The sequence below is a fragment of the Heterodontus francisci genome, chromosome 8 (genome assembly GCF_036365525.1).
Source record: "Heterodontus francisci isolate sHetFra1 chromosome 8, sHetFra1.hap1, whole genome shotgun sequence".
In the NCBI taxonomy this organism is placed as follows: Eukaryota; Metazoa; Chordata; class Chondrichthyes; order Heterodontiformes; family Heterodontidae; genus Heterodontus; species Heterodontus francisci.
The window spans coordinates 35,926,786-35,950,536 of NC_090378.1; the positions used below are offsets into that span (position 1 = coordinate 35,926,786).

Below are 23,751 nucleotides of genomic sequence, written 5' to 3' on the forward strand. Positions count from 1 at the left end.
GGACCCCTCCTTTTCTTGATATACATTAATGACCGAGACTTGGGTGTAAAGGGCACAGTTTCAAAATTTGCAGATGACACAAAACTTGAAAGTATTATGAACTGTGAGGAGGGTAGTGATAAACTTCAAGAGGACACAGACAGGCTGGTGAAATGGGCGGACATTCGGCAGATGAAATTTAACGCAGAAAAGTGTGAAGTAATTCATTTTGGTAGGAAAAACGAGGAGAGGCAATATAAGTTAAAGGATACAATTCTAAAGGGGTTGTAGGAGCAGAGGAACCTGCACTTTAGGTGCACAAATCATTGAAAGTTGCAGGGTAGGTTGAGAAAGCAGTTAATAAGGCATATGGGATCCTGGACATTTATAAATAGCAGCATTGGGTACAAGAACAAGGAAGTTATGATAAACCTTTCTAAAACACTGGTTCGACCTCAATTGCAGTACTGTGGCCAGTTCTGGGCAAGACACTTTAGGAAGGATGTTAAGGCATTAGCGAGGGTACAGAAAAGATTCAGGAGAATGGTTCCAGGGTTGAGGAACTTCAGTTACATGGATAGACTGGAAAAGCGGAGGCTGTTCTCCTTGGAGGAGAGAAGATTAAGAGGAGATTTGACAGATCAAAATCATGAGGGGTCTGGACAGGGTAGTTAGGGGAAAAACTGTTCCCACTGGTGGAAGGATCCAGAACCAGAGGACACAGATTTAAAGTGATTGGCAGAAGAACGGCAGCACTAGGAAAATTTTTTCATTTACGCAGGCGATAGGTTAGGATCTGGAATGCACTGCCTGTGAGTGTGTGGTGGAGGCAGATTCAATCAAGGCATTCAGACAAGAACTGAATAATTATTTGAAAATAAAAAAATTGTAGGGCTACAGGGAAAAGGCAGGGGAGTGGAACTAGGTGAGCTTCTCTTGTAGAGAGCCAGCACAGACATGAAGGGCCGAATGGCCTCCTTCTGTGCTGTAACCATTCTATGATCACATCAGTAATTCAGTATTGTAACTTACTATTGTCAGTAGAAGGAAAATGTTAAAAAACAGAAACTGAAGGCTAATATTGTTGTAGAACCAAGTGTCAATTTACTTAGTGCATTATGATATTCCTGTCTTCAATAGTTTGAGAGATTTTTTTTCCTCATATGTCCCATTGTACCAACACAAAGTTTAGTGGAGATACCAGATTACAATAAATTTCCAATCTATTCAACAGACCGATGGGTTTTACAGTTTATAGTGAAAGGTGTGCTGGTGAACAGAGGGGTACAGCATAACCAAGATCTTTCGAACACATTAAGCACATCAGCACTTGACTTCAAGTTTTTAATCTTAAAATTAAACTATCAATTAATCCCATATTAAACAGATGCCACGCAATTCCAAATACTGGTGCTGTGTTCCAAGTAGAGCAGCATCTGCTTGGAAGGTTCAGCTGAAAGCAGCTATACTTGAAAGGCTGCTCCAATCACTGATGTAGTTAAATGGTCCTCTTCTTTTGAGTAACTCTTTCCACCTCTCTCATCAAACGCAGGCAGAGTTCATCGTGCCAAGGTAAGGCTACACACTGCACAGCTAACGGGAGACCAACAGCTCCTGATATGCCCTAAAATGCAGGAGATAAGAAAAAAACAGCAGCAAAATAAGATCATATGCACATGAGATAAATAATTTGTACAAATACTTATCTTAAATTGATTATACTGCTAATTCTGCTTTGGTTAGGAGAGGAGGAGATTCAATTCTGACAGAACTGTGCTTGTTTGTGAAGGAAAAACCAAATGTAAACATAAATCATATGGCATTAGCTTCCCCCATTCATTTTCACATTTGTTTAAGGCAATTCACCTTTTAAGTCTGGTTAGATGCAGGGTAATCTTGCGACTTTCCTCTCCAGCCTGATTAGAGAGCGGCGCAGTGGTTAGCACCGCAGGCTCACAGCTCCAGCAACCTGGGTTCAGTTCTGGGTACTGCCTATGCGGAGTTTGCAAGTTCTCACTGTGACTACGGGGTTTCTGCTGGGTGCTCCAGTTTCCTCCCACTGCCAAAGACTTGCAGGTTTATAGGTAAATTGGCCATTGTAAATTGTCCCTAGTGTAGGTAGGAGAATAGAGGGGATGTGGTAGGGAATATGGGATTAATGTAGGATTAGTATAAATGGGTGGTTGATGGTCGGCACAGACTCGGTGGGCTGAAGGGCCTGTTTCAGTGCTGTATCTCTCTATGAGGAGAGTAAAGTTGCCTATTCTGCCCCTTTGTTCACTCCAGTTCAGGGACAGTATAAATTAAATACAAGTTCCATTTATAAATTTCTCATCAAACACTCCAAGGGCTGGTATGCAACCCCCATCCTGTCTCAACTCAGATGAGCATCACTATACAAAGTTATTTCCTTTTTTGTTGAAAGTGATATGTTTTCCCCCCAAAAAGAAAATTATTGTCTCCCCATCCACCTTTTCCCAGAATAATCCTTCAATTTCCCACACCAGTCAATATTATGACCTTCATTCGAGACTGCCAATTTAGTCCCAAGTCACCCTCACTAGGAACCAAACCAAAATTGTAACAAAGTCAATTTATTGAGGAACTCAGGTCAGAAGTGAAACGAGTGTTCCTGCCAACTGTGCCAATTTATCTGACTCTCATCCACACAGACCTACAGCAGCAGAAGCTTCCCGACGTGGTACCAATATTGTGATTACGAGGATCTCAGACTTGCTTCAGGCACACCAGCAGCAAAAGGGTATTTTGGCCATTGTGAATTGTGCTGGCACAGAGTGAGCTCCCCAATGTTTTCTACAGTCCCTTCTTTTAAACGCAACACTGGAGGCAACTCCCCTGCTGTTCTTCAAAATAGTGCCTTGGTATTTTTTCACATCCACAGGAGAACAGAAGGGGCCTCGATTTAACATCTCATCTGAAAAACTAGCACCTCAGTACTGCACTGTAGTGTCAGTCTAGATTTTTGTGTTCAAGTCTCTGGAGCAGGACCTGAACCCACAAACTTCTGACTCAGAGGTGAGAGTGAGCTAGCAACTGCTAATGTACAGGAACGAGAGAAAGATTTTGTCAGGCAAGGAGTTCTAAATGGTGCAGTCAAATAGTAAAGTTGAAACCAAACAAAAGGGAACACATAAGTTTCCAATCCAAAGAAAGGAGCAACAGTACAATGGCAAGGAACCAACAATAGTAAGAAAAGGTGACAGCGCTCATCAAAAAGGTCAGTGCTGGCAGCTTTAAAACTTATGTTGTTGCTGTGCACCTGCAGAAATGTGCAAAGTTCCAATATTAAAAAGGTGCATCGTGCTGGCCTCCTGTTATTTGGCAAAACACAGGAATTCTCAAGAGCAGAAAGCAAATAACTCCAAATCAATGTAAAAGTGAAACTTTCACTGTGGAGCAATGCAAGCTGCCTGTAGACAGTTCAGCCCCATTGGAAAACCCAGGTCTACTAAAGTTCAGCAAAAACAGGTGCAAGACCAAAGATACCAAATTTCACCATTTCCGCCCCAGGTACATCAGCTCAAGAGCTGACACCAGAGAAACAAAGGTGTTTAAAAGTCTGCAGAGTACATGCTGATGGAAGGTTGTACTACAAACTAGCAGGATGTGACCTCCAAACCTTAAGGAGAGGAAAACAAAGATGAAATAGCAGATGAGGTATCCTGGACTACTTTCTGGATAGATGAGCTTTTAAATGCAGAGATTTTTGAATCAGGTCTTGCTTTTTCCAATCAGATGCACTCACCTTTTTGAAGGTCCTGTCCCAGAGGTCATTGCAGTAACCTACATAGCCTTTCAGTTCCTCTTCATCCTTTTTGGTTACTGTACTAACTGGCACAACACCAGCTGGGAAATTTAATAGGTTGAAAATAACCTTGTAGCTGGTTGTAGCTGTGGAAACAAGTACGGTATCTTTATCTTCAATATTTCAAATGAACGGTACACAAAATCAGGAGTGGTTAAAATAGAAGCCATCGTTGGACTGGGTTTTGCCCTTTTAATGACGGTAAAACTGTCAGTGTATGCTTTTGTTTCTCCACTAAAACTAACAGCAACTTTGGGAGTCTGCACATGCACAGAATAACAGAAATACAACAGTTGCTGTCAGTGATACTAAGGTATGCACAGGTTATGCTGCTGAGGCATCCCCAAACTGCAATCAATGGGATATCAGTAAATTGAGGAGAAATTTCACTGTTACGCTGTTGGTCTTGCAGTAAAACCCCTTGAAAAAGTTGCGCCTTGTTGAGTGTGGTGTAACTGTGTTTTTAAAAGGCATACTAACCTCGTAATTCAGCAAAACAACTTTACTGACCCTGAAAAGCTAAGTTTATATTTGTGGAATGTCAAATTTTCCCATTGTGATAAAAAAAATCCCACTAACATTTAAAATTATATTTTTAAGAGTTTGTTCACATTGGATTTAGATAGAAGCTAAAATATCATTAATTTCACTATCTAAAGTTTAAATTGGAAGTGAATGATAAAGTGCTTTTAACCTCTTGGTTTGCTGGTTGTGAGAACACTTCAATGTGGATTGGCTGCTTAGCCTGCCTGCTGACATCACTGCTGCACATCTGGAGATCCCCTTGACTTGGAAGTCAGAATTAAACTGCCCCGGGAAAGGGGATGTCGGCACTACAAACGTTGCTCAATCTTTGTGGGAAGCTATCTTCGAGATTAGCAAGGAGGAAACTCGAATGGAGCATAAATGCTGGCTGGTTGGGCCAAATGGCCTGTTTCTGTGCCATATACCCTTTGTAATTTACTGGTCTGAGGCTGCTATCTGTTTGTCCATTGCAGTTGGATACACCAGAGTTATACTGTTTCTTTTACTTGTCCCAACACCACTGCCTTTTGCTTGCACCATTATCCCTTTTGTCATTCTGCCTTCCAAACTATCACAGCCCTTCCCTTTGCTTCTTTCCTTCCCAACCACCCATTTCCTGCCTCTGTACTTGCTTCAAACTAGTTACGTCTCTAACTTTTGCCAGTTCTGAAGAAATGTCAATGACTTGGCACAGTGGTTAGCACCGCAGCCTCACAGCTCCAGCGACCCGGGTTTGGTTCTGGGTACTGCCTGTGCCGAGTTTGCAAGTTCTCCCTGTGACTGCGTGGGTTTCCTCCAGGTGCTCTGGTTTCCTCCCACATGCCAAAGACTTGCGGGTTGATAGGTAAATTGGCCATTGTAAATTGCCCCCAGTGTAGGTAGGTGGTATGATAATTGAGAGAAGGTGGGGATGTGAGAGGGAAATGGGATTAATGTAGGATTAGTATAAATGGGTCGCTCTGAACAGGCTCCAGAAGCTGGCCGAGCGCGTCTACCCTGAGGCACAGTGTGGCTTTCGTGCAGAGAGATCGACTATTGACATGCTGTTCTCCCTTCGTCAGATACAGGAGAAATGCCGTGAACAGCAGATGCCCCTCTACATTGCTTTCATTGATCTCACCAAAGCCTTTGACCTCGTCAGCAGACGTGGTCTCTTCAGACTACTAGAAAAGATCGGATGTCCACCAAAGCTACTAAGTATCATCACCTCATTCCATGACAATATGAAAGGCACAATTCAACATGGTGGCTCCTCATCAGAGCCCTTTCCTATCCTGAGTGGTGTGAAACAGGGCTGTGTTCTCGCACCCACACTTTTTGGGATTTTCTTCTCCCTGCTGCTTTCACATGCGTTCAAATCCTCTGAAGAAGGAATTTTCCTCCACACAAGATCAGGGGGCAGGTTGTTCAACCTTGCCCGTCTAAGAGCGAAGTCCAAAGTACGGAAAGTCCTCATCAGAGAACTCCTCTTTGCTGACGATGCTGCTTTAACATCTCACACTGAAGAATGCCTGCAGAGTCTCATCGACAGGTTTGCGTCTGCCTGCAATGAATTTGGCCTAACCATCAGCCTCAAGAAAACGAACATCATGGGGCAGGATGTCAGAAATGCTCCATCCATCAATATTGGCGACCACGCTCTGGAAGTGGTTCAAGAGTTCACCTACCTAGGCTCAACTATCACCAGTAACCTGTCTCTAGATGCAGAAATCAACAAGCGCATGGGTAAGGCTTCCACTGCTATGTTCAGACTGGCCAAGAGAGTGTGGGAAAATGGCGCACTGACACGGAACACAAAAGTCCGAGTGTATCAGGCCTGTGTCCTCAGTACCTTGCTCTACGGCAGCGAGGCCTGGACAACGTATGCCAGCCAAGAGCGACGTCTCAATTCATTCCATCTTCGCTGCCTTCGGAGAATACTTGGCATCAGGTGGCAGGACTATATCTCCAACACAGAAGTCCTTGAAGCGGCCAACATCCCCAGCTTATACACACTACTGAGTCAGCGGCGCTTGAGATGGCTTGGCCATGTGAGCCGCATGGAAGATGGCAGGATCCCCAAAGACACATTGTACAGCGAGCTCGCCACTGGTATCAGACCCACCGGCCGTCCATGTCTCCGTTATAAAGACGTCTGCAAACGCGACATGAAATCGTGTGACATTGATCACAAGTCGTGGGAGTCAGTTGCCAGCATTCGCCAGAGCTGGCGGGCAGCCATAAAGACAGGGCTAAATTGTGGCGAGTCGAAGAGACTTAGTAGTTGGCAGGAAAAAAGACAGAGGCGCAAGGGGAGAGCCAACTGTGCAACAGCCCCAACAAACAAATTTCTCTGCAGCACCTGTGGAAGAGCCTGTTACTCCAGAATTGGCCTTTATAGCCACTCCAGGCGCTGCTTCACAAACCACTGACCACCTCCAGGCGCGTATCCATTGTCTCTCGAGATAAGGAGGCCCAAAGAAAAAAAAAAAGAATGAGTATGAATGGGTGGTTGATGGTCTTGTTGGGCCAAAGGGCCTGTTTCGGTGGTGTATCTCTCTATGACTAACATTGTTGCTTTGCCATTAAACACATAATCCAGGCTATTATGTTGTATTAAAACACAAGAAAAACCAAGGACAAGAAAAGGACTATTAACATGTTAAAAGTTCATTTTCAGAGGTCTCCTTATTGTGTACATTTGTATTTGCAATCCTCCAATGTGTTGACATTAAGAATACTTTTTTCATCTAAAATATTCTAGAATCATTAAAGCTCCTGTTTCACAAGTTGTTACTACTGCAGGTGATTAGCTGTGGAAAGTAAATTATCAGTCAGATCCTTTGGAACTACTTGTGAAGCTAAAATGCATGCCAAATCACCTGCCCAACCTATTATCTCTTGTGCATCAGTGATTGTTACAACCAGGTGAGAAAGAGGTCTAGGGGTTCCCTTTCAGCCTTCACCTGGTCTTACTGTAACAGAATTTAATTTTAAACACACCGTGTTTTTAGCTCCCGCATGGTGAATCCTTGTTCACCACTTTCCAATTATAAAGCAAAGAAACCAGCACAAACAGGCTTTCTTAGGTTTAAAGAAGAAAAGTTGAAATTTATTAAATTTAAATTCAGTTAACACCGACAGATACATGCCACGCCCCACACTAGTATGCATACGCGATACACATATGCAAATAGAGACAGAAAAGAGAAGAAAAATAAAGTGGAAAAGTTTGAGCCAATACCTGAAGAGCATTTGTTGCGGTTCCTCGAGAGTCCTTGATTGTCGGTAGGTCTTGCTTTTCATTGGGGCCCAGTATTATTCTTAAACCTTGTTCACTGTAGAAGACTTTTCTCTCTTGGGGTTGATGCGTCTTTAATGGATTTAGAGGCTTGTGAGAAAGAGATGGGAGCAGACAGGAGAGATCTTCTCAGTCCAGGAGCAAACAGACACTCTCTGCCCAAACTGTTTGTATAAATTCAAAAGAACTCAGGTTGCCGAGCAGGTTAGTCATGTTACTAGTTGGTTTGACCATGTCAGTTTGTATATTCGGCCATCTTAGCAGTCAACCTGGAATGTGAGCTCCCCAACCTTCAACGTCTGGTGATCAAAAGTCCATTGCGGGTTGAATGTGTCAGGGAATGGCTGCTTTGTCCTTCCAAACACCGTCTGTTAATATGCAGATGTCTTTTCCAGCCATGGCTCATCTGTTTAACAAGTCATTTTTTAACTCCAGTAACAGTTTAAAAATCAATGTTCATGACAAAATTAATGTGCCTCATTCTTGGCAGGTGGGGTCTTAGCATGGCAGTGATTCAGGAAAAGTAAAAATGACTGCTATTCCTGATCACTATCTCCCAATCCTTATTGGTTTGGATTGCGTGTTGGGACTGAGCGAGGACAGATCAGGCTTGTCTGATATCCCACACTGAAAGAACAGCCTGCTGACATTCAATTTCACAAAGTCAAATTGTTGTTGTTGTTGTTAGGATCTTTAACATAAAGAAATGTCATAAAAAGTACTTCGCAAGTAGCTGTAAGGAAAAGGGCATTAGGGAAATGAGAGATTCAGAGGGATGACCAAAAGCTCACGATTAGTTCCGGAGATGCTTTTAAAGGTAGAGGAGAATTAAGATTTAGGGAGGGAATTCTAGAGAGAGTAGGATCAACGCAGCTGAATGCTTTGCCACTCATGCTGGGCAACATGATGGGGATTGCACACAAGGCCAGAAACAGAGAAGCAGTGTGTTTGGAAAAGAATGTGTGTCTGGAAGAGATTTGTTGGGCAAGGCCATGGAGGTGCCGCCACTGGAGAACCAGAGTGCTGGGTGACCAGGACTTAGCGCAGGACAGGATACATGTGGCAATGTTTCAAGCAAGATGGAGTTTAAAGAGAGTGGAGGATGCAAGGCAAGAAATGAAAGCATTACAGCAACTGAGCCTAGGGGTAAGAAAGGCATGTACAGGGGGTAACACAGGGATACAACAACAACAACTTGTAGTTATATAGCACCTTTAACATAATAAAACACTTAAGGCACTTCACAGGGGCAAGAAATGCAAAGATTACACCAATTACAACTCATGCAACAAGGTATAACTTTTTCAAGGGTATTCACTGTCAGACATCAATGCAAGATTGAAATTTCTCCTCAATTCACAGATTTCCCATTGTTTGCAGTCTGGGGATGCCTCAACCGCATAATCTATGGAGCTGTACTATCACTGACAGAAAGAAATGTGGACTTTTTATATTGTGAATTTTATGTAGTTTGATACATGTTTCGTATAAGCTCTCTGTAAACAAAGAGTTAACTGCCGGTATGTGTTCTCTGATTGTAACTGTGTTGTACTGCCAAAAGAACAGTTTAAACTGATCAAGTTGCTTGCATATTGTAAAGCTGGCTGTAATTCAGTTTAAGAACAGGCTGTGATCGAATTATATGTCTGATGGGCTTTTACCAAATACAGTAATAGAGGTACTAGGGCAGGAATTGAAGATAAGGATAAAAGACCAGTTCTGAAGAGGTTCCTTCACAGCCTCACAGAAGACACCAAGAGACAGAACACAATATCACCTGTGCCCGAAAGGTTCCAGAGGCCAAGGGCTGTGAGCAGCTTGTCAGCTAAATCTGTTTTATAAATTCATTTGCTTAATAAACTCTTGATCTGTTACACAAGTACTGCTGTTTGCAGCATATTTTGTCTTGTCCAAGAACCCTCCATTTTAGTTATAAAGTAAACGTTGACACTGAGCCATATAAGGTGATATTTGGGCAGATGGCAAAAAGCTTAGTCAAAGAGGTAAGTTTTAAGGAGCATCTTAAAGGAGGAAAGTGAGGTAGAAAGGCAGAGAGGTTAAGGGAGGGAAGTCCAGAGCTTAGGGCCTAGGCAACTAAAGACACAGCCATCAATGGCAGAGATGCTCAAGAAGCCAGAATTAGATGAGAGCAGATATTTCAGAGGGGTTGTGGGGCTGGAGGAGATTACAGAAAAAGGGAGGGGCAAGGCCATGGAGGGTCTTAAAAATAATACTGAGAATTTTAAAATTGAGGCATTGTTTGACCAGGAGCCAATGTAGGTCAGCAAGCACAGGGGTGATGGGTGAACAGGACTTGGACAGCTGAGTTTTGGCTGACTTCACATTTATGGAGGGTAGAATGCAAGATATGAGATAGAGGCTGAAATCACTGAGGATGAGAAGTCGTAAAAAGCAGTGAAGATACTAAGTAAGCAAATGTTTTATCATGCAGATGATGCAATGCTGTGATTATGGAAGTAAGTAGCCTTGATGCTGGAAAAAGTTTGGGTTTTAAAGCTACACTCACGGTTGAACAACATGCCAAGGTTGTAAATGGTATGGTTCAGCCTAAGAGAATGGCAGAGGAGGAATGGTATTGGAGACAAGGGAGTGAAATAGATGGCGATGGTCAAGTTATGTTTCATTACAGAGAACTTGAAGTTTTAAAGAACCATCACCACTTTGGGAGAGGAACTATAGTTTATATAGTTTTGTAATCTAGTGAAATATGCCTTGTTTTCTCATGCTTCGAATAATTCCACTTCTTAATAAATCTGATTCATAGTTTATAGCCTGAGACATACATGGTCTGTAGGAGTGTTATTTACCCATCTGTCAGAAAGCTCCAAAAGCTTTGGGAAATTTTGTCCTGTGTTGAATGAGATCATCAGCAGCATAATGGCTTCATTGTTCATCCCAGGATACTGCCTCCCTGATTACTTTGTGTATTGTGCTTTAGTTCATAAGAAATGTGCATTAGCCCATGGAAAAGACTTTGAAACTGGGCATATTAAATCATATCCATTTGAATCACAGAAATAAGCCTAGTATTCCTGTTCCAGTGATTCAGGTAGATGTTAAATATTCCAAAACCGTATTCAAAGAAAAAAGGAACAAATTCTCCAAGTGCCTCAGCCACTGAGTCTTCTCTCAACCAGTACTATCAACAGGTTAACTAGTCTTTCACCTGATTGTTGTTGAACGACATTGCTTTGTATAAAATGGTTGCTGTCCAGTTTACCTAAACACATTGGCTGCAATTCAAAAAGCAAAAAGGCCCAGTATTAATAACTATGTCAAGATGAATTCAGCTCTTTTATTTCACTGAGCAATGCCTCGCAGTCACTTCTGCAAAGAGGGTCTCAGTATTCAGCAAGTGACCAAAAATATGTAAACTAATAGAAACAAAAACAAAATTAATCAGAATTACATTAGATTGCAGTTATACTGCTCAGAAGTAAATCTAACTCATGCAGCATTGTTGCTCAACATGCATGTGCAAAACTCTGCTCCAGGCAGTTTAATTTTAAATGGTTTTAGAGCAGTTCCCAAAACAATGAAGTAAAGCTCCGCTTCCATTCACAAGTGCCCAGAAGGGCCAACAGACTTGCTAGGCCTGACACCTTGACAGAATTATCCTTCTCACCAAAGGATGTGGCAGTAAATGTGAACTATTGCATTTGACTTTGGATACCATAGAGCAAATTAGTTGCCTTTACCACAGATACTTAGTGATAAGATTTTATCTCTGTGCATCACCAGCCTGACAAAGTAAAATTATTCTATTATTCGAGGGAAACCACATTATTCTGATAAAGGGCTTATTCCTGAATCGTTACCTACCTGTTAGTTTTCCTGCAGATCCGATAGCGAAAGCTGGACCTAGTGCTGGGCAGAGTAAGACATCAAGGTTCGCGCTTTTCCAAGTGCCAATGTACTCCTCACAATAGGCCTAGACAAAATACCAAAACTTATTTTCCTTCATGGTGACAGTTTATTTTATGGATGTTTTATGCTACATCATGCAAACAACTGCGAACATGTGGCCCTGATCTTAGCCAAAATGAATCCACCCAGCGATAAAGGGGCAAATAAGTGATTAAAGTTGGGAAAATCCACTTATTGGCTGCCATTTTTACTGTGAAGCAGGTTTAGGTCACAAACGCATCTGCTGGAAAGATCCAGTTGGCTCATCAATTAATTCAAATAGGGGTCCGAATGTGTCATTTCAATCCTGATGCAATTTTAACTAGGCCGGTCAGAAACACAGCGACATTTGCTTCACAAACTGACTAGATGAAGAATTTAAAGGAGCATTCACCAGCAGGCACTTAGGTCATAAGGATCTGTATGCCATTGTGAGCAGTGCATTTCCAAGCCAGTTTTACACTTCCAATTTGCTTCCTTCTGATTTTCCCTTTCTTACCTACCCTCATTAAGCACTCACTGGTCATCATGGGCACTGTTTTTGCATCATTTGTGTGAATGGATGAGGAGCAACAGCCTGAAGAATAAAGTTCAGACAGCAACTGGGCCTGTTAGAAAACAGCAGGTGAAGCAAGTGGGGAGGGAGGGGCAGGGGCTGCTCCTTAAAGGCCTTATCCAGCTCACAGGGGTTATTGGTCAATACACACTTTTGAGGTAATTTGACCCTTGCTGCCCAGGTATCATTCTGGTAAAAATACGCTGCACTCCCTCCAAAGGCCAATATATCCTTCCTATAGTGTGGTGCTCACAGTATGGGCCCCCGAAACGGGAGTGGAGGCAGGGGGGTAGGGAGAATCACAACTGTGGCGGGTGTTGAGGGCCCGACACCTCCCCGTTGCCAAGCGATCTTACCGGGGGTGGGATAGGCCAATGACAGCCTTCCCGTCCAAAGGCCAATTGAGGTCCTTATGTGGCCTATTATTGGCCAATTAAGAGCCTCTTCCCGTCGCCGCTGGGATCTTACCAGCGGCGGGGGTGCCTCTGCCAGGTGGGGAGGGCACTTTGTAAAATGATGTGCACTCGCTGCGGGCTTTGGTGGGGGAGGAGGAACTCCCTCCCCCGTGGGCAATCCATGGCCTAGAGGACCCCCATCGGGAAACTCCCCCTAGGATCCCCCTCCCCCGGACTACATGATCTCCCCCTCACTGGGGCCTTCCATAGTGGCCCCAGCGACCCTGCCTCACCTATCCCTTCTCCGGGGTTCCAGCACTGGGCCTGGGGCTGAGGACTCTGCAGTACCGGCACTGGCTCGGTGGCACTGCTGATAGTGCTGAGCTGCCGGCCCTGATTGGGAAGCTCATGGAGGCGGGATCCCCATCTTTAAAAGGGATGGGGATGCCAGCTCCTGAAACTTTGATTTAAAAAAAGACCAGAGGATTGTTTCGACAGGGGTGGGGGTGGGTTGTTGGTGAGCAGGAAAAGGCCAAGGCAGGGCTCCCCCCACCCTTTCAGCCTGGCGCCAGGAGCCCCACCTCCTACACCAAATCCCGCCCAACCTCTCGATATCTCAATAATTTTATGATTCCATTCACACTGCTTACAACGTCGCCTATAGTTTTGTTATTGGCAAATTTGGATACTTGGCTTTCTAAGTCATTAATAAACATGATGAATAGTTGAGGCCCCAATACAGATCCTTGTGGGACGCCAGTAGACACACCCAACCATTTATAGTACCTGCCCATTATCTCTACTCAGTCTCCTGCCACTCCAATTTCCCAACCAAGTCCATAATTTGCCTTCAATTCCATGAACTTCAATTTCAGTTAAACAGGTTCTTGTAGGGACTTTGTCAAATGCCTTCTGGTAGTCCATATAAATAACATCCCTAGACATTGTCCTGTCCACTACTTTAGTCACCTCTTCAAAAAATTCAATAAGATTCATCAAGCATGACCTATCTTTACAAATTCATGCTCACTCTCACTTCAACTGAAAATTTTCAAAAAGGCGTTCATTCACACTGCCCTCAATTATAAACACTAGCAATTTCCTGACAATAGATGTTAGGCTAACAAGTCTAAATTCTCTTGTTCCGCTCTCTCTTTTCTTATATAGTGGAGTGGCATGCCCAACCATCCAATCTAAAGGAACAGTTCCTGAATAGGAGAGAATTTTGAGAGCATCTGCAATGTTCTCACCTACTTCCATTAAAACCATGAGATAGAAACCAGCTGGTCTTCGGAATGTTATTCTTTAGTGTCATTATTTTCTTCATTACTCTTATTTTGCTTATGTTAATTTTGGTGAGTCCCTGTCCCTGTTATGTTCGTTTCTTTGGGATTTCCAAATCCTGTCTGATCTCTTAATATTGCCTGTCCCCTTATTGGTTCCAGGACATTTAGTCATAGAAAACTATCCTGAATGCACGAAATTCACTACCTTTCTGACATGTGTGAGTCTGCTTTTCCCATTCTGCATAAAAGCTAATAAAATCTTCCTAAATTGCCAGCATTTATTGCCCATCCTTAATTGCCCTTGAGAAGTTGGTGGTGAGCCATCTTCTTGAACCACTGCAGTCCATGTGGTGTAGATACACCCACAGTGCTGTTAGGGAGGTAGTTCCAGGATTTTGACCCAGCGACAGTGAAGGAATGACAATATAGTTCAAAGTCAAGATATTGTGTGACTTGCAGGGGAACTTGCAGGTGGTGGTGTTCCCATGCATCTGCTGCCTTTGTTCTTCTAGGTGGCAGAGGTTGTGGGTTTGGAAGGTGCTGTTGAAGAAGACTTGGCGAGTTGCTGCAGTGCAACTTGTATCTACACTGCTGTCACTGTGCGCCAGTGGTGGAAGGAGTGAATGTTTAAGGTGTTGGATGGTGTTGAGCTTCTTGAGTGTTGTTGGAGCTGCACTCATCCAGGCAAGTGGAGAGTATTCATCACACTCCTGACTTGTACCTTGTAGATGATGGACAGGCTTTGGGGAGTCAGGAGATGAGTTACTCGCCACAGAATTCCTAGCTCTTGTAGCCACAGTATTTATGTAGCTGGTCCAGTTGAACTGGAGAGTTTAAAGACAAATACATTTATTTATCTACTTTTTAAGTTTGTGGATTTTTTTTTTCTTTTTCTACACACTAACTTGCACTAAGCATTAAAACACTGGACAAAAATTTAAATGCTTTCTGCTTCAAGCTTACATGAGCCATTACAAGTATGGGAGGCAAAAAGCAGCTTCTCCTTCCTCCTGTGCACCAAATTTCCAACTCTAGCACTGTGCTCTGCAATCAATTGTGATATATATGAATGATTTGGATGTAAATGTAGGGGGCATGATCAAGAAGTTTGCAGACGACACAAAGATTGGCCATGTGGTAGATAGCGAGGAGGATAGCTGTAGGCTGCAGGAAGATATTGATGATCTGGTCAGATTGGCAAAAAAGTGGCAAATGGAATTCAACCTGGAGAAGTGTGAGGTGATGCATTTGGGGAGGTCAAACAAGGCGAAGGAATACATGATTAATGGGAAAATACTGAGAAGTGTAGAGGAAGTGAGTGAATATCCACAGATCCCTGAAGGTATCAAGACAGGTCGATAAGATGGTTAAGAAGGCATAGGGAATCTTTTCCTTTATTAGCCAAGGTATAGAATATAAGAGCAGGGAGGTTATGCTGGAGCTGTATAAATCATTGGTTAGGCCACAACTTGAGTACTGTGTGTAGTTCTGGTCACCTCATTACAGAAAGGATGTAATTACACTAGAGAGGGTACAGAGGAAATTTATGAGGATGTTGCCAGGACTGGAAAAATGCAGCTATGAGGAAAGATGGGATAGGCTGGGGTTGTTCTCCTTGGAACAGAGAAGGCTGAGGGGAGATCTGATTGAAGTGTACAAAATGTTGAGAGGCCTGGATAGAGTGGAGGTGAAGGGCCTATTCACCTTAGCAGAGAGGTCAGTGACTAGGGGGCATAGATTTAAAGTGATTGGTAGAAAAATTAGAGGGGAGATGAGGAAAAGATTTTTCACCCAGAGCGTGGTGGGGGTCTGCCTGAAAAGGGTAGCTGAGGCACAGACCCTCAATTCATTCAAAAGGAGTCTGGATATGCACCTCAACTGCCGTAATCTGCAGGACTAGGAGCCAAATGCTGGAAGGTGGGATGGAATAGGTGAATTATTTCAGCTGGCACAGACACGATGGGCCAAGTGGTGTCTTTGTGATTCTATCACTTTGTGCCAACCACTCAATCACACTGTTGAGTGGCTGGACTCCTGAGCAGGGGATGCAAAAAAAATCAAGAGAGAGCTGGCACGAGTTCAAGCTAGCCTTAAAGCCAGACTGCACCTCTTAAAAGGGTGGTACATTTTGGTGGAGCAGGTGTTGGAAGCCATTCTAAACACAGTCTGACCTGGGAAAAACAGAAGAATGGGACAACATGGCAGAGAATGGGCTCCAACATTTTCTGATGCTGCACTGGAAGCCTTGGTGCAGCATGTAGAGAGAAGAAATTAGAATTAGAACATTACAGCGCAGTACAGGCCCTTCGGCCCTCGATGTTGCGCCGATCATCTGACCTACACTATTCCACTTTCATCCATATGTCTATCCAATGACCACTTAAATGCCCTTAAAGCTGGCGAGTCTACTACTGTTGCAGGCAGGGCGTTCCACGCCCCTACTACTCTCTGCGTAAAGAAACTACCTCTGACATCTGTCCTATATCTTTCACCCCTCAACTTAAAGCTATGTCCCCTCGTGTTTGCCATCACCATCCGAGGAAAAAGACTCTCACTATCCACCCTATCTAACCCTCTGATTATCTTGTATGTCTCTATTAAGTCACCTCTCCTCCTCCTTCTCTCCAACGAAAACAACCCCAAGTCCCTCAGCCTTTTCTCGTAAGACCTTCCTTCCATACCAGGCAACATCCTAGTAAATCTCCTCTGCACCCTTTCCAAAGCTTCCACATCCTTCCTATAATGCGGTGACCAGAACTGCACGCAATACTCAAGGTGCGGCCTCACCAGAGTTTTGTACAGCTGCATCATGACCTCGTGGCTCCGAAACTCGATCCCCCTACTAATAAAAGCTAACACACCATATGCCTTCTTAACAGCTCTATTAACCTGGGTAGCAACTTTCAGGGATTTATGTACCTGGACACCAAGATCTCTCTGCTCATCTACACTACCAAGAATCTTCCCATTAGCCCAGTACTCTGCATTGCTGTTACTCCTTCCAAAGTGAATCACCTCACACTTCTCCGCATTAAACTCCATTTGCCATCTCTCAGCCCAGCTCTGCAGCCTATCTATGTCCCTCTGTAACCTACAACATCCTTCGGCACTATCCACAACTCCACCGACCTTCGTGTCATCCGCAAATTTACTAACCCACCCTTCTACACCTTCATCCAGGTCATTTATAAAAATGACAAACAGCAGTGGCCCCAAAACAGAACCTTGCGGTACACCACTAGTAACTAAACTCCAGGATGAACATTTGCCATCAACCACCACCCTCTGTCTTCTTTCAGCTAGCCAATTCCTGATCCAAAGCTCTAAATGTCATCTATACACAGAGAGCCAGGAGCACTCTAGACAAACTGCGAAGGCAGTGGGCCCAGATAGCTGAGGCGGTCAATGCCAGCAGACCAGCCCCGAGGACCTGGATGGAGTGCTGCAAGAACTTCAATAAACTCACACGAGTGGTCAAGATCAGTGAATGTACCTTCAAATGCCATATCCCACCAACTGCACACCTCTACCCTCAGACACTGCTCAATTTACTACACCCACCTACCAACAATCTCTATCAACCATGACTTATACCTCACATTCATAGCTTCACTTCCCCCTCACATACTTAGCATTGCTGCAAGCCTCACACCCACACCTCACAGCTCGCACACACAGTCAGCTATTCAACAATGACAACTACATCATCCAAATGTATTGCACAAAACTCACTGGCACATTTTCCTCTCTCTTGCAGGAAAAAGTAGTGTATAACCAGAGGCAGCAGGAGCTAGCTGGCAGGGGACAGGCACAGCTACATATCCTGACTGGCATGGAGCAGACAATGTTTGCCCTCATTGAAATGACCATGATTGAGCCAGTGGTTGGGCTGAAACCATTGAAGATGTCAGTATTCTCATACGGAGTCCTTTTTCTCAAATCCCCTCCCCTAACTGCAACCCTATTCTTGTGCCTTTCTCCTTTCAGATACCCAAGAACTGCAACCTGGCAACCTGAAAGAGCAGGATGACAGTGAAGAAAAAGCACTATCACTCGCTCTCACAATTGCAGACACCAGCTCAGGTACTGACCCTGCACATAGTTTAGAGGATAACATAGGGGCAGAATCTGCACAGTGAACCACCAGTCAAGGCAGGGGACACATGCAGTACAGGCACCAGCTCACTGGAGGGAGAGGTCAGACATGAGTTCTGCTGTAGAGGATTCAGATGAAGACTGATGGTGTAGCCTACAGAAGACGACTGATGGGAAAGGACAATGAAACGCTTGGTGCATTCTGCCAGAAAACCTGCGGTTAATGTCAAGGACCCTGGAGGAGTCTGGCATCAACTTGACATAGGGCTTTGTACATATCTTGGAGCCCATCCTCTCCAGAGTGGAAGTGGTGGCCAAAACCTCCTCTCTTCCTTAGCTGGTTGGCATGTCGTTGCTGGCAAGAACTGTGCCCTCATGATGCGGAGGTTGTGCAGCATGTAACAGACCACCACACTCTGCTGGACACCTTCAGTGTAGTGCAGGAAGTAGAAGTCTCATTTAAGCCCTCAAGTGGTTGACTATCACATTTTGAGTGGCAGCATAGCTTTTGCTATATGCATGTTGCCCACGTGTGCATGGGTTGCACACCAGAGTCAGAAACATGACATCAGAGAACGTTCCTGGTCAACCAGTAGCCACCCTCTAGTTTGTCGTGGCAGCTCATACAGCAGAGTGGACTGCTGCAGAATGAAGGCATCATGACTGTTACCAGGATACCAGGCACTGACTTGCACCAAAAGCTGTGTATAGTCACACACCAGCTGAGGGAGTGGAATCCCTTTCAGAGTTAATATACGGCGTCTGCAATGTAATGTGTGTGCAGTCAATGTCAACTTGCACCATGGGGTAGCCAGCAATCCTCAAGAAGCTGCACGCTTGCTCTGCCGGAGAGAGAGTGAGCGAATGAAAAGTAGATGGCAAACTGGGAGAAGGAGCCAGACGCATAAAGGTTTGTGGCCTTGGTCACTGTCACAGCCACTGGCGATGCAGTCTTTGCCCTATGAGGCCGCAGCAGGTGGCAGATTTAATTGAGGGCATCCTTAATGAAGCAGAGGTGTCTCACAAACTGTTCCGCATTGATGTTCAAGTTGGCAAATTGCTTCTTGAACACCCTGGGTGCATATGACGTCCTGCTAAGAGCTCTTCTCCCCCTCTTCCAGCAGCTTTTCCCTCCTCCGTGTCATTTCTGCTCATTTTCCCGGTCATTCTGTAGACCAAGGTGGATGCAAATTGCGGCACCCATAGCTGAAAGCAAGTGCAAAATCCTTGAAGTTAGGGCAAAATCCTTCAGCATGTGCCACTCCACTCCCTGTGGACTTGAGCCCTGGGACACAGCAAAAACTTCTAAAATTGCAATAAGAGCCAGTAGCTAGTAATTAGCAACTAACCTAAAATAGTTGATGATCCCTTGAAATAGCACTGGTGGGTGGGTCTTTCCTGCTGCCGAATTCATTCAGCTGTGCACGTTTAAGTAACGGCATTTTCTGGAGCATTGGGCTCCAAAATGGTAGCACTGGCATCAAATCAGCATTGCATGCTGATAGACGTCACCATCTTCCTACTCTGCATTCATCTGGCAGATGCTCTCTGTGCACAGGTGCTGACACCCTCAACAAAATGGCATCCAGTGTGGCTAGCAACACAGATGTGTACACGTGCCTCAGACATCATTTTGGAGGCAAAACTGCATCCATACAGCATTCAATTTCATGGCCACAGTATATGAAATATTAAATGGCATAAATAAATTAACTTTGTTCTTATTTTCTAAAGAGTAACCAGATGAATGGAAATTACTGAGAAGGTAAATTTAGAACAAATGTCAGGATGAAGTTCTCTGTTCAAAGAATGACCTTCCAAGCAGGGTGTTGAGGCTAAACATCGATTGGAGTTAATATCTATAGACATTTTTGCTTATGTTAAGATCGCTAGACTGGAAATAGATACAGTTTACGCTTACAGGTCACTGCCCCAGAAGACAAATAATCCGGGTTGGGATAGACTCTAGCACCTGGCATACAAGTTTCCGCAAAACTAGTCCTACCATCAACTTGAGTGATACTTACTCTTCCCCTGCAGATAACTAGCACCAAAGTAAAGCAATACCTAAACCATTGAGTCTAACACCATTATCCCCCAATGATCTGTGTCATTATTGATCTCCACAGGCAAAAGTACTGAACAACCTACCACCTTCTTAGGTGATTTTTCCTTCCTGCATGGGGAGAAGTACAAGGTTTCCATTCATCAGGTACTTCTAATAGCCTGGTTGAGAGCAAGAACACACCACCTAAGAGAGATTTCTGGGTGGGCACCTTCATCACATCACTCTTTGTCACAGTACCTTGGTGCTTACAGTCACCATACTTATAGATAACAAAAGAAATCAAGTTACATGTGTTTCCAGATAAAGTCACAGATCTTCTTGGACTCCTTACTCAATCACATTTTAAAAATATGTAAAATATAAGCCGAGACAGTGTTACAAAATGGAAAGCAGATTGATCAGTATCTGAAAGATGCAAAAATGGATCTCACCTCCACTGCAACACGTAGCTTCCACTGCTCACTAACTGACCTGTAAGAACATAACAAGACACAGAGTACACAAAGCAGAAAGACACAAGAAAATAGAATTAATCTAAACATTTCATTCTCTTAAGTATAGAAGTCTGGAATGCTCCAACATTACCAAAAATACAACAACGTTTAAAAAAAAGTGAGCTTAATTTTAAATCAATAGATACGTTCAGAATCAAAATGATCTACATTGTAACTCTTTGACTTTAACAATTATGTATCCCAGAGCTACATGAAAATGCGTTTCTTTAGTTTAGTGTGACAGAGCGACTGATAATTGATGACAGGCGCTTCCCATATTATCAGGCAAAGAGGCACATGACTTGCAACATACAAGGCACATAAATCTGGAGCCATTCCACAGAGTGCCAGTGGTTTCTGGAAAAATGTTGTTTCCCAAAGAAATATTACCGAACTCAAAGACAATTTACTGAACAAGTTCAGACAGAATACAAAATAAAAAAAATAAGGAATGAACGAGGGTGTTCAAGGCCTTACCCTGCTTCACCCAGGTACTTGCAGGTCTCTGCTATTCTAGGACTCTAAAACAAGTAAAGGAAGGTTATAGTTATTATGAGAAAAGTACTGATACCAGCTAAGCAGTGAAACCAAACAATAATTAATCAGGTACACTTCACTGCAAACTAACAGCTGATTATTTGAACAGCACTCAGATTGAAATCAAATGATTGACACGCGAGGTGGGGTGGGGTAAATACAGCCTAGACAGAGGCGATATGGATTGAGATTAATAACAAAAAAGGGGCAATCACACTGCTGGGAGTGTACTATAGACCTCCAAACAGTCAGAGGGAGATAGAAGAGCATATATATAGGCAAATCCCTGAGATGTGCAAAAACAATAGGGCAGTAATAGTAGGGGATTTTAACTACCCCAATATTAACTGGGATAGTTTTAGTGTGAAAAGAATTGAGGGAACAGAATTCTTGAGGGGCATTCAGGAGAATTTTTTTTGCCCAGTATGTAGCAAGTCCACCAAGAGAGGGGGCAGTTTTGGACTTAGTTTTAGGAAATAAAGATGGGCAGGTGGAGGGAGTGGCAGTGGGAGAGCATTTTGATAGTAGTGATCATAATTCAATCAGTTTTAACATAATTATGGAAAAGGACAAGGATAGAACAGGAGTGGAGTTCTCAATTGGGGAAAGGCCAATTTTATCAAGCTGAGGAGTGATTTTGCGAAGTGGACTGGAAACAGGTACTTGAAAGTAAATCAGTGTCAGAGCAGTGGGAGGCTTTCAAAGGAGAGATTCAAGGGGTTAGAAGTAAAATATTCCCACAAAGAAAAAGGGTGGGATGGCCAAATCTAGAACCCCATGGATGTCAAGGAGCTTACATGGCAAGATAAGGCAGAAAAGGAAAGCTTATGTCCGACACTGAGAACTCAATACTACAGAAAGCCAAGAGGAGTATTGAAAGTGGAAGGGTCAATATCAAAAAGGAAATTAGGAAAGCTAAGAGAGGGCACGAAAGAATATCGGCAAGCAATATCAAAGTGAACCCAAAGATATTTTATCAATACATTAAGAGTAAGAGGATAATTAAGGAAAGAATATTGTCCATAAAAGACTAAAAAGGTAACCTATGTGTAGGGGCGGAAGATATGGGTATTGTTCTTAATGAATACTTTGCGTCTGTCTTCACAAAAGAGGGGGACAATGCAGATATTGTAGTTGTTAAGGAAGAGGGGTGTGAAGTATTGGATGTGATAAACATAGGGAAAGAGGAAGTATTAATGGAATTGGCATCCTTGAAAATTGATAAATCACCAGGGCCAGATGAAATGTATCCAAGACTGTTAAAAAGCAGGAGAGGAAATAGCAGAAGGTCTAACCATCATTTCCCAGTCCTCACTGGATACAGGGGTGGTGCCGGAGGATAGACCGAATAACAAGTCAGTCTAACCTCAGTAGTGGGCAAATTATTGGAATCTATTCTGAGAGACAGGATAAACTCTCACTTAGAAGGGCAAAGATTAATCAAGGATAGTCAGCATGGATTTGTTAAGGGACGATCTTGTCTGATCAACTTGATTGAATATTTGAAGTAGTAACAAGGAGGATTGATGAGGGTACTGCAGTTGATGTGGTCTACATGGATTTTAGCAAGGCTTTTGACAAGGTCCCACATGGCAGACTGGTTAAAAAAAATAAAAGCCCATGGGATCCAGGAAAATGTAGCGTTAGGTTCAAAATTGGCTCAGTGGTAGGAAACAAAGTGTAATTGTTGACAGCTGTTTTAATGACTGGAGGGCTGTTTCCATTGGCGTTCCACAGGGCACAGCACTGGGGCCCCTGCTTTTTGTGGTATATATTAACGATTTGGATGTAAATGTAGGGGACATGATCAAGAGTTTTGCAGACTCAAAGATTGGCTGTATGGTAGATAGTGAGGAGGATAGCTGTAGACTGCAGGAAGATATTGATGGACTGATCAGGTGGGCAGAAAAGTGGCAAATAGAATTTAAACCGGAAAAGTGTGAGGTGATATATTTGGGGAGGTCAAACAAGGCAACAGAATACACGATCAATGGGATAATACTGAGAGGTATAGAGGAAGTTAATGTCTAAAGATCCCTGAAGGTAGCAGGACAGATCAATAAGGTGGTTTAGAAGGCATATGGAATCCTTTCCTTTATTAGCCGAGGTACAGAATATAAGAAACAAAAACAAGAAATGCTGGAATCACTCAGCAGGTCTGGCAGCATCTGTGGAAAGAGAAGCAGAGTTAACGTTTCGGGTCAGTGACCCTTCTTCGGAACTGACAAATATTAGAAAAGTCACAGATTATAAACAAGTGAGATGGGGGTGGGGCAAGAGATAACAAAGGAGAAGGTGCAGGCTGCACCTTCTCCTTTGTTATCTCTTGCCCCACCCCCACCTCACTTGTTTATAATCTGTGACTTTTCTAATATTTGTCAGTTCCGAAGAAGGGTCACTGACCCGAAACGTTAACTCTGCTTCTCTTTCCACAGATGCTGCCAGACCTGCTGAGTGATTCCAGCATTTCTTGTTTTTGTTTCAGATTTCCAGCATCCGCAGTATTTTGCTTTTATTACAGAATATAAGAGCAGGGAAGTTATGCTGGAACTGTGTAAATCATTGGTTAGGCCACAACTTGAGTACTGTGTGCAGTTCTGCTCACCTCATTACAGAAAGGATGTAATTGCACTAGAGAGGGTACAGAGGAGTTTTATAAGTGTTATGACCGAGGCAGGAGGAGTGCATTGTTAATCGAGTCTCACTTCTCCACAGGTCACAGCATATCAATAAAATTTTCCTACCTCCCCAAAAATAGCCAATTACATAATCTTTGTCCCCCA

The 23,751-nt window shown here is 43.5% G+C and overlaps 1 protein-coding gene across 2 annotated transcripts in view; it reads right to left on the reverse strand.

The window, feature by feature from the left end:
- Nucleotides 1–1,060: 1,060 nt before the first annotated feature.
- Nucleotides 1,061–23,751, reverse strand: part of faah (fatty acid amide hydrolase) — an 82,680-nt gene continuing 59,989 nt past the window's right edge. Inside the window, exons 11-15 of one of the 2 annotated variants that reach the window (XM_068036943.1) lie at nucleotides 20,909–20,952; nucleotides 20,369–20,408; nucleotides 11,454–11,562; nucleotides 3,746–3,891; nucleotides 1,061–1,603 (exon numbers count right to left, since the gene is read on the reverse strand). In XM_068036943.1, the coding sequence (XP_067893044.1) occupies nucleotides 1,478–1,603; nucleotides 3,746–3,891; nucleotides 11,454–11,562; nucleotides 20,369–20,408; nucleotides 20,909–20,952 (465 nt within the window). In that variant the 3' untranslated portion in view covers nucleotides 1,061–1,477. Of the gene's footprint in view, nucleotides 1,604–3,745; nucleotides 3,892–7,556; nucleotides 8,017–11,453; nucleotides 11,563–20,368; nucleotides 20,409–20,908; nucleotides 20,953–23,751 lie in introns of those variants that run through there. The other variant, XM_068036944.1, reaches the window with a different exon arrangement.